Source organism: Trachypithecus francoisi, unplaced genomic scaffold (genome assembly GCF_009764315.1).
Source record: "Trachypithecus francoisi isolate TF-2019V2 unplaced genomic scaffold, Tfra_2.0 Lachesis_group4, whole genome shotgun sequence".
Lineage (NCBI taxonomy): Eukaryota > Metazoa > Chordata > Mammalia > Primates > Cercopithecidae > Trachypithecus > Trachypithecus francoisi.
The window spans coordinates 106582450-106597519 of record NW_022681469.1 but is presented as its reverse complement, the minus strand read 5'-3'; the positions used below and the strand labels follow the sequence as shown (position 1 = coordinate 106597519).

Sequence of the window (15070 nt, the reverse complement as noted above, 5' to 3'; positions counted from 1 at the left end):
AAAAAACAAAAGCAAACAAAACAAAACAAAACAAGAAGCAAAGAAAAATCACGCTTTTAAAGAGCACGATTCAGTGGTTTTTAAAGTGCATTCACAAGATTGTTAGTTGCTTGCTTTTTAAGCGACAGGGAAGGACCAGTGTTTCTGTCCCTGCGGGGTTTGTAACTCAAGACCCTTTGCTTGGCCCACAGCTACGTTTGGAAGAAGGACAACGTGGCCCTGACTCCATCGAGCACATCTAGGATCGTAGTGGAGAAGGACGGGTCCCTTCTCATCAGCCAGACGTGGTCGGGTGACATCGGTGACTACACCTGCGAGATTGTTTCTGAAGGCGGGAACGATTCTAGGATGGCCCGGCTGGAAGTGATGTGAGTACTGAGATGCCTGGTATTTGTCAGTTCCCAGTTATCTCGTTACTGCGCCCCTGTCAGTGACTGCCACTGCACACATGTCACACCCGTCTTGTGTCCCAAGTCAGCGGTCAGAGGCCAGTGGGTCATGCTACTTAGCTATGGATATGGACAAGGTTTTTCTGTAGTTTCTTTTTTTTTTTTTTGAGACGGAGTCTCGCTCTGTCGCCCAGGCTGGAGTGCAGTGGCCGGATCTCGGCTTACTGCAAGCTCTGCCTCCTGGGTTTACGCCATTCTCCTGCCTCAGCCTCCCGAGTAGCTGGGACTACTGGCGCCCACCACCTCGCCTGGCTAGTTTTTTGTTTTTTTTTTTTTTTTTTTAGTAGAGACGGGGTTTCACCGTGTTAGCCAGGATGGTCTCGATCTCTTGACCTCATGATCCACCCATCTCGGCCTCCCAAAGTGCAGGGATTACAGGCTTGAGCCACCGCACCCAGCCTTCTGTAGTTTCTTTAAACTTCAGAATTGAGAAGTTTTGTTTTTGGTGTAGGTGGTGTGATCACTGGTTCTTATCCCCGTGGATCCTTTTTGTCATGTTTTTCCCATGGACACCTCATCCTGATAGGCCCTGTCTACCACTCTGCGCTTAAGTAGCAAGTTCATTTTTCCTCATAATGCCCTTGAGAGCTTCCAATCCATGAGAGATGCTGGGGTGGAACCGCTGAGGTGAGGTCCTTCCCATGAAAGCTACCTAGACTTGGGGTTTCAGTGAGTCCCAGCTGCCTCTCCATGGGTAAATAGAGACTTTCCATTAAGTCTTGTGAAATCCTGAAAACAGAAAGCAACCGCCCATTACTTCCAATCTGGACCTTCCTGGAGGATCTGAAGAGCCCAGGTGGGAACCGTCAATCTCGTCTGTCTCTGCTGTCTCTCTTCCTCCACTCCCCTCTCTATTTACGGAGCAGAAATACCTGCTGACACGTTTTATTTTTCTGACATGTATTTATTTGCTTTTTAAAAGCAGTGCTCTCTCAATATTCCCTGAGTGCCTGAGTACGAAAATAAAACCTGAAAATAAAGAATCCCGACCGAGCACTCGTCAGGGCAGCGGCCAACTGCGGGGGCACACCCAGCCCGTCTGTCCCTGGCCAGCGTTTGACGTGCTGGGCCATTCGACAAAGGCAATCTTGAGAGATTTTCCTCCTTGGACCCTGCCCCCTTTGATCCAGGAAAGATTCCGTATACGAAATCATTGCCTAAAAATAGAATGTGAACACTCTGAGTGTAGGAGCCCTGTCTCATTGATCCCTGAATCCCGAGACTCCAGCTGAGGGGATTAAAAATGAAAAGAATGCCTGCTAAGTGCCGAGCATGCGGCTTCTGTGTCTGCCACAGGCATGTGGAAGTGAGTGGAACTCACCAACAGCTTTCCTCCAGCCCCTATTCGTGGATGTAAAAGGTTCACGATGTGTAGCAGCCAGTCTGGAAGGCCCTGTGGTGCCATCCGTTCCTGAAAAAAAATCCCATCCCACCTCCTGTTCTGTCTCCTTCGAGGATGACCCCTTGTTCTCTTTAGACAGCAGAGGTCATTCTGGTTAGTGGTGAAGCGGCAGGAGTCCTCATGGCTCTACAGAATCAGCCGTTGGCGGTGGGGTGGGGGTCCTGGTGCTGCAGCTGCAAGCCTGCCACACAGACGTTCCTCCACAGAATCACTGAGGGTCCCGGGGCTGCAGCTGCAAGCCTGCCACACAGAGCGTCCTCCAGGAAATCACTGAGGGTCCAGGGCTGCGGCTGCAAGGCTGCCACAGAGGGTCCTCCACAGAATCACTGAGGATCCCGGGGCTGCGGCTGCAAGCCTGCCACACAGAGCGTCCTCCAGAGAATCACCGAGGTCCTGGAGCTGCGGCTGCAAGCCTGCCGCACAGAGAGTCCTCCAGCTTTTGTGTACACATGGGGCAGGCAGGTCTCCCCCAGCCCCTGCCTTCAGGCATTGGAGCCTACATCCCTGGGCTCTTTCTGCCCTTCATGAGCCCCAGCCATCCACTGCCCCTGTGGCTGGGTGCCCGTCATCCGTGGGCTTCTCCAGAGGTTTCCTGATCATGCACCCCTTAGCATTCAGCCACAGTAGCACTTCCTGCTGTTCAGTTACCAGGATGCTGCCTGCAGTTCTTCCCTGTGCGCAGCTCATCCTCCTGGTAGCCCTGATCATGCTACAGCAGATGAACATGTCTTCATGGCTCCTTCTCCTCCTGGCACAGAAACACCTTGGAGGCACTATTTTGAATTTTGAGTGCCTTACGTAGTGTTTGGTATATAACAGGTGTTCAATAAATGTGTGTTGGTTGGTCGTTGCCTGCCTGCATGCATGAAGGAATGAATGAATGTGTGGATGTCTCGGCCCATTGGCAGGCCTCCTTCTGTTCCCCACTCTTACCTTGATGCTCACGTGCCCTGGTTTCCCCACCATGGGTAAACAAGCAAGCTCATGTCACTCTACCAAAACCCAGACAGCAAGTACCCAAAGCCCTCATCCAGCCCTGCTTCTGCCTCTTTCCTCTTCCCTTTTGGATCTCAGGCTGAGGATTTTTTTTTTTTCATTTTGATAATATAGGAGGATATGGCCAGTGAGTTCCTAGGAACTGTTGTACTATGCGCATTTTTAAAACTACCTTTGAGAACCTTAGATTATCCATCGCTGGTATCAGATAAATACGTGTTAGCAGTTCATAAAGACTCTGTCAGCAGAAGCCAAATTGCATACTTCCAATATAGCCCATTCTTTTTATTCTGTACAATTTTATGTTCTACTGATTTACATATCTTCCCTACTATTTGCTTATTTGATTTCCTCTAAGTAAAATACATTTTTCAGCAAATGTTGCTGTATGTATAAAATAATAGGCTTTCTGTAATGGTAAACCATCTCATCTCTAAATATAGAAATCTCTGCAAATTTGTGATTCAAACCAATTTAAGTACAAACTGGTTACAGAACTGATTTGGAAGACAGTTGTTCCTCGTGAATTGTTAGTGTCATGAAGGCTCCTCTATCCCAAACCTGGATGAACTGGTAAAGGTGTTCCTTCATGGTGTTTCTTTAGATCCAACAGGGCTTGACTCTACAGCAATGGCAATAGATAATAATAATAACCTGTAATTGCAGGGCATTCTGTCCTTCTCAGGTAACTTTCAAACTGAGCTCTGTAATGTTTCCATCATTTACTCAGATAACCAAAAAAAAAGAAAAAAAAAAAAGCAAGAAAAAAATCTCATCTTGCTGAAGGGAAGGGACTGAGAGGTACTTCTGGCTAAACAGTGTCCTTCAGAGGAGCCTGAAAGCCTGTTTTCTACTTGCCTCTCCACTTCAGTTAAAAGCTGCTTTGTTAAATATAGAAATTAGGAGCCTTAGAAGCGAGCTTTCAAAAATAGACCAGCCGTTGGCCTCTTCTCACGTCTGTTTGCCCTGTGTTTTACACTACAGCACTAAGCTTCACCTCATTAAGGCTGAGTGAAGGGGCGGCCCCCACACCCACCTCACACCCAGAACAGTCCTGGTGGGGCTGCTGGCCAGCAGTGGGGCCAACAGGAGCAAGGGACTGCCCAGGAGGCCCTGCCCGCCTTTCTCTGCTTGTGTGACTTTAGACAAATCACCTCACTCCTCAGCCTTGGCCTCTCACCTTGTAGACTGGGCATGGTATCATTCATCTCAAAGGATGGCTATGAGGGTGGCACCCACCCGGGTATGTAAGATCCTGGTGTGGAAGCCAGCTGGGGAGGGATGCTCTAAGTTACAGCTCTTTGTGCTTTCTTACCATTTTATACAAGAATGCTGTTTTCCCCTTTCCTAACAGCACCCTGCCTCTGGGGCTGGGAACTTTCTAGCCCTTTACCCTGCATTATTCTGACCACATTCTATGACCTTCTGACACTAGACTCGAGATGTGTCTGTTTGCTGTTGAGTCCTCAATGCCTGGACCAGTGCCAGGTATACAGTAGGAACCTAATAAATGTCTGGGTAAGCCTCTCTCCACTTACTGAGCTGAAATGAGATGGTGTCTTTTGCCTTACCGAGGAGGACCAATTTAGGAGGGCTCTGCCTTCATCCCCCCCGAGAGAAGAGTCTTCTAAAACTCCAGATGGTTCCATGAGGCAGCCTGTAAATTAACAACACAAGTCATCATTAAATGCTGGTAACCCCTTGCTTTAGTGGCGTCTTTCCTCTAGTTTTCTAGTGCTGTGGGGACAGGAGCCGGTTTCTGGGATGACTTCATATTCCCCAAACCATCTTCCTGTATTGAGCACACCAGAGGGACCAGGCTCCTAAGGCCTTATGGATTGATTAATTGTTAAATCATTTAAAGAGCCAATTAGCATTTCATCTCTCCTCCTGAAATCAGAGACTAATTCTCATGAGCCTGGAGTGCAGAGAAAACCCAATTTACGGAGCTGACTTGGAGACCCTGAGGCAGTGGGAGAGGTTGCTTTCTATAAAACCACTTCTGCCGAAGCCATCATAAGGAGTGAGGAATTCAATACTGTTTCCCCCAGAGTTATCAAGCCCCGTCATCTTCATCCTCAGAGTGAAGTCAAAGAAGCTGGGTTTGACCAAGTCATCATTTGCGCATTAAAGGGCCAAGGCTTTTTATATAGAAAAAAAGTACTTATCTGATCCTCTTCTGCTAGAGCAATTCCCCCCTACAGCCACAATTCCACCAATTGCTTTCTTTCGAGTCTTTTTCAAAACTGTTTTTCTCACACATACCTCGCTTCCTCTCTCTCCCGTACAGTTGGATTTCTGTTACTGTTGTTGTCAATTTCTGATATTCCGTCCCGTGCCTGACGGTGGTTTTCCCCCTATTCTCTTTAAATTACAAAGTGACTCAGCACTGGGCTTTGCTTCCATTGTTCTCTGGGACCTCTTCCATTTATCAGCCTGTGCGCTTATCACTGTCTGTGAGTCACTCCGCTGATCATTTATCTCCTTTCAAAGTTGGCAGAGTAATGCTTCGACGCAATCTATCCCCATTAGATAAGATTTTCTGAAATGGATTCAGAATATATTAAAGCCTCATTTATCTGTTATTGATGGGTTAGTCAAGGATCTCACAAAGTTTCATTTTCTAAATAACTAAAACTTATTATTTAAAGAAATAGTGGCCGGCCGCAGAGGCTCACGCCTGTAATCACAGCACTTTGGGAGGCCGAGGCGGGTGGATCATGAGGTCAGGAGTTCAAGACGAGCCTGGCCAAGATGGCGAAACCTCGTCTCTACTAAAAATACAAAAATTAGCCGGGCGTGGTGGTGGGTGCCTGTAATCCCAGCTACTCGGGGGGCTGAGGCAGAGAATTGCTTGAACCCAGGAGGCGGAGGTTGTAGTGAACCGAAATTATGCCACTGCACTCCAGCCTGGGTGACAGAGTGAGTCTCTGTCTCAAAAAAAAAAAAAGAAAGAAAGAAAGAAAGAAACAGTTTATATTTCCAGAATAAGGCATGCCGTCTTTTATTGCATGTCTCAGATATTGCGCGTTTGTTTTTGTTCTTTTACAAATTGGAAGTTTGCACCAACCCTGTGTTAAGCAAGCCTATTGGTACAATTTTTCCAACGGCGTGTGCTCACTTAGTGTCTCTGTGTCACATTTTGGGAATTCTCACAATGTTTCACACTTTGTCACTATTATTGTATCTGTGACTGTGATCCCTGATCAGTGATCTTGAATGTTACTATTGTAATTGTTTGGGGACACCATGAACCACGCCCATGTAAGATGGCAAACTTAAGCTATAAATGCCATGTGTGTTCTGACTGCTCCACCAACTGGCCATTCCCTGTCTCTCTCCCTCTCCTTGGGCCCCTGTATTCCTTGAGACCCGCAGTGTGAAATCTGGCCAGTTAATAACCCTGTGAAGGCCTCTAAGCGCGCGAGTGAAAGGGAGGATTGTACATCTCTCACTAGAAAGCAGACTGGAAATGATGAAGCTTAGTAAGGAAGGCATGTCAAAAGCCAAGACAAGACAAAAGCTAGACCTCTTGCCCCAAACAGTCAGCCAAGCTGTGAATGCAAAGGGAAAGTAACTGAAGGAAATGTAAAGTGCTCCAGTGAACACACAAATGATAAGAAAGCGAAACAGTCTTATTGCTGATGTGGAGAAAGTTTGAGTGGTCTGGAGAGAAAAATCAAACCAACCTCAACATTCCCTTAGGCCAAAGCCTAACCCAGAACAAGGCCATAGCTCTCGTCAGTTTTGTGAAGACCGAGAGAGGTGAGGAAGCTGCAGAAGAAAAACTGGAAGCTAGCAGGGATTGGTTTGTGAGATTTAAGGAAAGATGCCGTCCCCGTAACATAAAAGTACAAGATAAAGCAGCAGGTGCTGATGGAGAAACTAGGTAAGTTATTCAGAAGACCTAGCTAGGAACAGTGAAGAGCGTGGCTACACTAACAGGAAATTCTCAGTGTAGGCGAAACAGCCTTTTATGGGAAGAGGATACCATCTAGGACTTTCCTAGCTACAGAGAAGTCAGTGTCTGGTTTCAAGGCTTCAAAGGGCAGGCTGACTCTCTTGTTAGGGGTCAGTGGAGCTGGGGACTTTAAGTTGAAGCCAACACTCATTTACCGTGCTGAAAATCTTAGGGCTCTTAAGAACGACGCTTGGTCTACTTTACCCGTGTTCTGTAAATGGAACGGCAAAGCCTGGGTGAGAGCTCATCTGTTTACAGCATGTTTTACTGAATATTTCAAGCCTACTTTTGAGACCTGCAGCTCAGAAAAGAAAAATTCCTTTCAAAATATTACTGCTTATGGACAATGTACCTTGTCACGCTAGAGCTTTGATGGGAATATACAAGGAGGTGAATGTTGGTTTCATGCCTGCTAGCCCAATATCTTCTGTAGCCCATGGGTCAAGGTGGAATTTTGACCATCAAGTCTCATTATTTAAGGAATATATTTCATAAGACTATAGTTGTGGATGATAATTCCTGTGACGGATTTGGGCAAAGTAAATGGAAAACCTTCTGGAAAGAATTCATCATTCTAGATGCCATTAAGAGTGTTTGTGGGCCAGGCACAGTGGCTCACACCTGTAATCCCAGCACATTGGGAGGCCGAGGTGGGCAGATCACAAGATCAGGAGATCGAGACCATCACAGCTAACACAGTGAAACCCCGTCTGTACTAAAAATACAAAAAATTAGATGGGTGTGGTGGCGGGTGCCTGTAGTCCCAGCTACTCAGGAGGCTGAGGCAGGAGAATGGCGTGAACCCAGGAGGCAGAGCTTGCAGTGAGCCGAGATCACGCCACTGCACTCTCCGGCCTGGGCAACAGAGCATGACTCTGTCTCAAAAAAAAGGAATGTTTGTGATTCTTGGGAGGAGGTGAGAGTATCAATATTAACAGGAGTTGGGAAGAAGTTGATTCCAACCCTTGTGGATAAGATTGGAGGGGTTCAAGGCTTCCATGGAGGAAGTTGCTGCAGATGTAGTGGAAATAGCAAGAGAAGTAGAATTAGAAGTGGAGCCCAAAAATGGGCTGAATTGCCACAATCTCATAATCAAACTTGTCCAGATGAGGATTTGCTTCTTAGAGATGAGCAAAGCAAGTCGTGTGGGATGGCGTCTACTCTTGGCAAAGATGCCATGGACATTGTTGAAATGACAACAAGGACTTCGAATATTTCATGAACTTAGCTCGTAAAGCAGTGGCAGGGTTTGAGAGGATTGACTCTAATTTCTAAAGAAGTTCTACTGTGGGTAAAATGCTGCCAAACAGCATCGCATGCTACAGAGAAGTCTTTCATGAGAGGAAGAGTCCATTGACGCGGCAGGCTTCACTGCTGTCTCATTTGAAGAAATTGCTACAGTCCCCCCAGCCTTTAGTACCCACCACTCTCATCACTCCGCAGCCATCAACATCCAAGCAGGACCCTCCACCAGCGATGCGATCGTGACTCACTGAAGGCTGAGATGACTGTTCACGTTTTTTAGCATAAAGTATTTTGATATTAAGGTGTGTACATGTTTTTTAGACATAATGCTATTGCACACTTAATAGACTGCAGTAGAGTATAAACAGAACTTGTATGTGCACTGGAAAACCAAAACATGCGTGTGACTTGCAAATTGCAATATTCACTTCATTGTGGTGGTTGGGAACTGAACGTGCAGTGTCTCTGAGATATGTCTCTGTCACAAGGCCCTTCACATTATGAAACAGGTAAATTTTACACACAAGATATGATCGAGGGGATTTTCATAGAGGGGAGAGACTGAAACTGGGAAAAATCGATGTTTCCTTCCAATGCTTGAGTCCTGTGATTTACGGAAAAATCACAGTTTGTACTGGTCCATCACACCGAGTGTGACTTTGAGTCAACGGAGTGTCTTCGTCGGATAGTAGCAGAGAAGGACGCGTGCGCCTCTGCACATCACAGGCACTCAGGTCCTCGGGCACCACTGGGCGGGTAGCTCTTGCCGCCTACACTAAATGCCTCAACATTCGTTTGCTTTCTAAGTTCTTAAGTATTTGTTTTTAATCTTTTAAAAAACTCTTTTTACATCCCTTCAGCTCAGGCTCTTGCGACCATTTTTGCTGTTCGGTGTGCCTGCTTCTGGTAGATCCTGCTCATCTGCTGCTTGTGGTCTGCTGGCAAGAGGGAAATCAGCAACCACTCCGACTAGAATCACATCCTAGCTGAGAGTGGGCAGAGGGATGGAGGGATATGTGTGAACATATTCCAGGGACTGTGAGAGCTGACCCCTGGAGGACAGAAGCTGCCCAGGGAGTAGCCTCCATTTCAGTGAGTGTCTGCACAGCACAGCAGCCCCGAGAGAAAGGCAGTCCCCTCACCTGGAAGATGGGTCATTTCTGTGTGAATTCTCACCTCAGGCTAAGAGAAGCATGATTTGAAATCAAGTGCAAGAGGCCGTGTTCTCACCTCTGTGGGGAGGACAGACTTTTAGAATTTAGAATTCGATCAAACGTAACCCCCTCGAGGTCATCAGAGAAAGTGTGCAGAGACACGGCAGCTTGTCCGGGGCCACAGGTCACCCATTCCTATTGTCTCCTAGAAGCCTGTCCACATCTTATAGCATATGGTCATCTGGCCCGAGAATGTCTGTTTTGCAGGGTTTGTCCTGAGCTGGTTGTACACCCTCTCCTGCTCCGGCTTCTCTCCGACTCCTACTGTGTATGTCTGCAGAGCTGCCTGGCTCCTCGAGCCTCTAATCCACCTTTAGTTTCACGGTCTGTCTCCCATCCTGACTATTACAGATGATCATCTGACATTGTGTCCAGTCTGTGAGAACAGCTTCCAATGAGCTGCCCTTGGGGTCCCAGAGCCAAAGTCAAGAAGACAGCCCAAAAATTGTGAACATAAGCTCGTTCCTGATCTCTCTGTGCAGGCCACTGCATTTTTCCTCAACCCTGTCTGGCCTCTCTGCCACCCAGGGCAAATCCTGCCTTCCTACCACCCTCACTGACCCCAAGCCTCCCAGAGTTGAATCACTGGCTGCATGGTTGAACCCAGTCTCCAGCCCCCTCCACCCCTCAGAGGTCAGAAGGCTGAGCCATCGTCACCACTGGCTCAAAGCCCCAACCCTCTAGGATCTCGGGGCCCACCATGAGTCCCCCCAGGAAGCATAAGCTCAGCTGTGGTCTGAGAGGCGCACCATGGTGACAAAAACCATCCTGGTAATTCAGGAAACTTCAACAGTCTAGAAGTTCCGTCTCAGATCAGATACATTCTTTATGATAAACTATCTTATTTGGCTGTGTCTGTCAGATTTATTTGTATTTTCTGTTCAGGTGGGACTCTTTGAACCACTTTGGTTTAGTTTCAGACCAAACTGATTCAGACTGCAGGGGGTGGAATAGGAAATGGGGCTTGGGAGAAGTAGAATTGATATTTCTATCCTGGCATTTCCGCCTCTAATGGCGATTCGGTTATTGGAGAACCGAAATAGAAATGACAGCTCCGCCCAGGTGCAGTGGCTCATGCTTATAATCCCACCACTTCCAGAGGCTGCGGTGGGAGGATCGCTTAAGCCCGGGAGTTTGAGGCCAGCCTGGACAACATAGTGAGACCCATTCTGTACAAAAAATAAATAAAAGAAACGAATGGCTGGGTGCGGGGGCTGATGCCTTTAATCCCAGCACTTTGGGAGGCCGAGGCAGGTGGATCACGAGGTCAGGAGATGGAGACCATCCGGGCTAACGTGGTGAAACCCTGTCTTTACTAAAAATACCAAAAATTAGCCAGGCGTGGTGGCGGGTGCCTGTAGCCCCAGCTACTCGGGAGGCTGAGGCAGGAGAATGGCGTAAACCCGGGAGGGAGGTGGAGCTTGCAGTGAGCCGAGCTTGTACCACTGCACTCCAGCTTGGGCGACAGAGCGAGACTCCGTCTCAAAAAAAAAAAAAAAAAACAGAAACAATTCCTTTTCTGATTCAAAACTTAATTCACAGTTAAAGAGAAAACAAGACGACATCCTGGGCTCGCATTTATTCTTTATCACACTAATGTACAATGTAGTCGCCGTCTACATTAGAAATATTAGTATGCTTATAAATGGTATGCATGGATTGGAGCTGTGTTTCTTAGGGAGCTGAAAGCACAAAACAGCTTAATAAATTGCAAAATGTAATGAGTACATTTTTAAAATTAAAAATATCAAGTATAATTATGGCTTTTTGTTCTGACCTGTGTGGGTCAGCAGAAATTGATGTCTAAGAGACCAAAAACCGGTTAGTGGTAAGCCAGGTCACACTCGGCATCCCCTCTCCCCGGCCCCGCCTGGCAGCATTTATAGAGGGGCAGCCAGCCAGAACAGCCCCACCACAGGGTTCTGCCCCGGATTCAGGAGATGTGAAGGCTGAATACGGGGCCTGGGCAGCTTATGGTTTTAAGGTTATAGAGTCAGCCTTGGTAGAAACCACATAGTAGGGTTTTGCAGCTTTGTCACTGGTAAATCCCAGTAAAAACTTTTTTTTTTTTTTACTAGTAACTTATTTAAAGAATTTATTCACTTTAATTGCATTTCCATTTTATAGCCTTGCTGATGTGTTCTTTACCATTTCCATGGGATTTTAGTTACTGTTTTCACCACATTTCCTTTTAAGTGCTTCCCCCAAATCCCCGTAACTCCAGCAGAAGACATAATGACAATGTAACCTCATGCTGTCAATAAATGCGGCAACTGTGTTGTCTAAGAATGGGTGCGGGCATTTTCTCTCATAACTCCAAATGGCTAGTGTTGGAAACATTCCTGTGAAATGTACCAGGCCTTTTCCTGTGTATGTGGCATTTCCATTGCCAGCTTCTAGTTGTAAAAACAAATTGTTGACCAAGTTTTCTCAATTAAATAACGTATGTGTAGGCCGGGCGCGGTGGCTCACGCCTGTAATCCCAGCACTTTGGGAGGCTGAGGCGGGTGAATCACGAGGTCAGGAGTTCAAGACCAACCTGGCAAAGATGGTGTGAAACTCCATCTCCACTAAAAATACAAAAATGAGCCAGGTGTGGTGGTGGGCGCCTGTAATCCCACCTAATAGGGAGGCTGAGGCAGAGAATCGCTTGAACCTGGGAGGCAGAGGTTGCAGTGAGCCCACATCACATCACAGCACTCCAGCCTGGGCAACAGAGCGAGACTTGGTCTCATAAAAAATTTTTTAAAAAAAAATGATGTATGTGTAATCGTCTATGTCCCCTCCCCCTATTTATGTGACAGCATTAGTACTTGTTTTGGTAGCTAGCATAAGGGTTCAATGAAATTATGACCAGTAAACAAAATAACACTCTGAATAATGAAGCTGGGTTTTGTCTGTCCATTTTTGGGAGGAAGAGAGTTAATATTTGCGTTTGGGGCATATTTTATGTTCTTCACTTGGATTCTGATGTGTGTTTTCTTCTTTTTCCTTTTCATCCCCTTCGATTCAAGTGAACTGCCTCATTCACCTCAGAACCTCCTGGCCAGCCCTAATTCTTCCCACAGCCACGCCGTGGGGCTCTCTTGGGTCCGGCCCTTTGACGGAAACAGTCCTATTCTTTATTACATCGTGGAGCTGTCTGAAAACAGTAAGTAGCAAAATGGAACTGTCACCGTGGACGATCATCAGATCTTTGTGTGTGCTCTTAATGTCCTTAACCTTTACTTCTGGGTCAGATCCATAACAACTAATAAAAGGCTGTAATGCTTTTCAGGGTTTCAAACACAGCCTGCCCTTTAGGAAAGAGAAGAAACCATGCAGGACCTGAGAGAGGGAAGGGAAGAAGTCCTTAGTTAGAGAAGCTCTCAGGGGAGCGTGGATTTGGGGCCCCATGGGAGGGCCATGCACACAGGGCTGCTCTGAGCACAGCCCCGCAGTGTCACTCCCGGGGCCAGCTGGAAATGGGTTAACAATGCCCGCCACCTGGGTGACTTGAGAGTTCGCTGCCACCGCCACTGCTCACGTCTGTGGGAGGTTTTCTCCAGCATAGACGTGGTGCCACGTGTTCAGCACCCTCTTCCTGACTCACCTTCCAGGACCCCTCTGTCCCTTTACCACCATCCTTGGAACTCTTCTGCGTGAAACATGCTCCTTCCGTGGGCTACTCACAGCCTTGGCTTTCCTCCAGCCGCCAAACCCTCCTTCCCTTCTCTTCCTGACTGGCTGGGTGACGTGTCCCCTGCTGTGTGCACCCACTCATGCCTCTCCGCTCTCCCTGGAATCTCTTCCTGAGAAATCGCATGCCTTCCTGTGATGTTTTAGCAGCATATTTTCCTTGATAACTCAAACATTTATATCCTTCACCCAGGCCTCCAGGATCACTTATGGAGCCCAGAGACTTCATGTCTGTATCAGGTTGTCTCACAGACCTCTCCAGCTTAACCTCTTTCCACTGCATTTTTTTTTTTTTTTTTACTTCCTGCAGCCACCCAAATCTCTACTCCCAGCACCCTGCATTTCTATATTGCTCTGCCGGAACCCTAGGAATAGTCCCCAGTTCCTTTCCCTGGACCTCAGCCCCCACCTCCACACCCCCTGGATCAGCAGTCCTATCAGTCTGTTAACTAGGATTCTGATCCCTTTCCTCTCTGCCTCAGACCCCTGGTACCTCTAGCCAAGACTGCTGCAGCAGCCTTCCAGCTGGCCCTGTTTCCTCTTCCAAACCATTCACCTACCAGCAGCAACACTGATCTTCCTAAGAGACACCCAGACCAGGCCACTCCCCTATACATGTCCTGCAGGGGTTCCTGCTGCATGCAATATAGAAGCCAAACGCCTCGCTCCCTGTGCAGCCTCGGGTCACCCTGTGCAGCCTCGGGTTACCCTGGGCTACTGTGTTCTTTCTCCACACCTGTCAGCCACACAGGTCGCATGAAACTCAACACAGGTTTTATGTTGACTCCCTGAATGGGCCAAATATCTCATCTCAGGGCCTGTTCCTTCCCCTGGAAACCCACAGGGTTAGATTGTTACCCTTCATAATAGATAACCCATTACCTCCACAAAGAAACTCCAGCACGTCAGCCCGATTTCACCTTTTGCTTTTGTTGTTGTTGTTGCTGTTTGTTTGTTTTGAGATGGAGTCCTGCTCTGTCACCCAGGCTGGAGTGCAGTGGCGCAATCTCAGCTCACTACAACCTCTGCCTCCTGGGTTCAAGCGGTTCTCCTGCCTCAGCCTCCCAAGTAGTTGGGACTACAGGCACCCGCCACCATGCCCAGCTAATTTTTGTTGTTTTAGTAGAGACGGAGTTTCACCATATTGGCCAGGCTGGTCTCGAACTCCTGACCTTGTGATCTGCCCACTTCAGCCTCCCAAAGTGCTGGGATTACAGGTGTGCTCGGCCTCCCAGAGTGCTGGGATTATAGGTGTGAGCCACTGCACCCGGCCTCCAATTTAATCTTTTGGTTTTTTTTTTGAGACGGAGTCTCGCTATCACCCAGGCTGGAGTGCAGTGGCTGGATCTCAGCTCACCGCAAGCTCCGCCTCCCAGGTTCACGCCATTCTCCTGCCTCAGCCTCTAGAGTAGCTGGGACTACCGGCGCCCGCCACGTCGCCCAGCTAGTTTTTTGTATTTTTTAGTAGAGACGGGGTTTCACCATGTTAGCCAGGATGGTCTCGATCTGACCTCGTGATCCACTCGTCTCGGCCTCCCAAAGTGCTGGGATTACAGACTTGAGCCACCGCGCCCGGCCTCTCCAATTTAATCTTTTAATGCCTAAGCTGGAGGCCTCCCTCTGTTATCTCATCTGTATTAGTCCATTTTCACACTGCTGATAAAGACACATCCTAGACTGGGCAATTTACAAAGGAAAGAAGTTTAATGGAGAACTCACAGTTCCACGTGGCTGGGGAAGTCTCAGATCATGGTGGAAGGTGAAAGGCATGTCTCACATGACAGCAGACAAGAGAAGGGAGCTTGTGCAGGAAAACTCCCCCTTGTAATAACCCTCAGACTTCACAAGACTTACTATCAGGAGAAGAGCACAAGACAGACCTGCCCTCGTGATCCAATTACCTCCCACTGAGTCCCTCCCACAACTCATGGGAGTTAAAGATGAGATTTGGGTGGGGACACAGCCGACCCACATCACCCATTTATTCCAGATCAGGATCTCCTTCCCTGGGCCTCCCCGAGGCAGAGCCAGACGCAGGTATCGTGGCTGTTACCATGATCCACTTTATTCGGCCTGTGGTTGTCTCCCGATGACACTGGTGTTCTAAACTGGGTCCCTGTTTTCA

General features: G+C 47.8%; 1 protein-coding gene across 1 annotated transcript in view; it reads left to right on the top strand.

The window, feature by feature from the left end:
• Positions 1-15070, top strand: part of SDK1 (sidekick cell adhesion molecule 1) — a 990930-nt gene that overhangs the window by 684223 nt on the left and 291637 nt on the right. Inside the window, 2 exon segments of the mRNA XM_033191941.1 lie at positions 192-368; positions 12282-12418. Of these exon segments, the coding sequence (XP_033047832.1) occupies positions 192-368; positions 12282-12418 (314 nt within the window).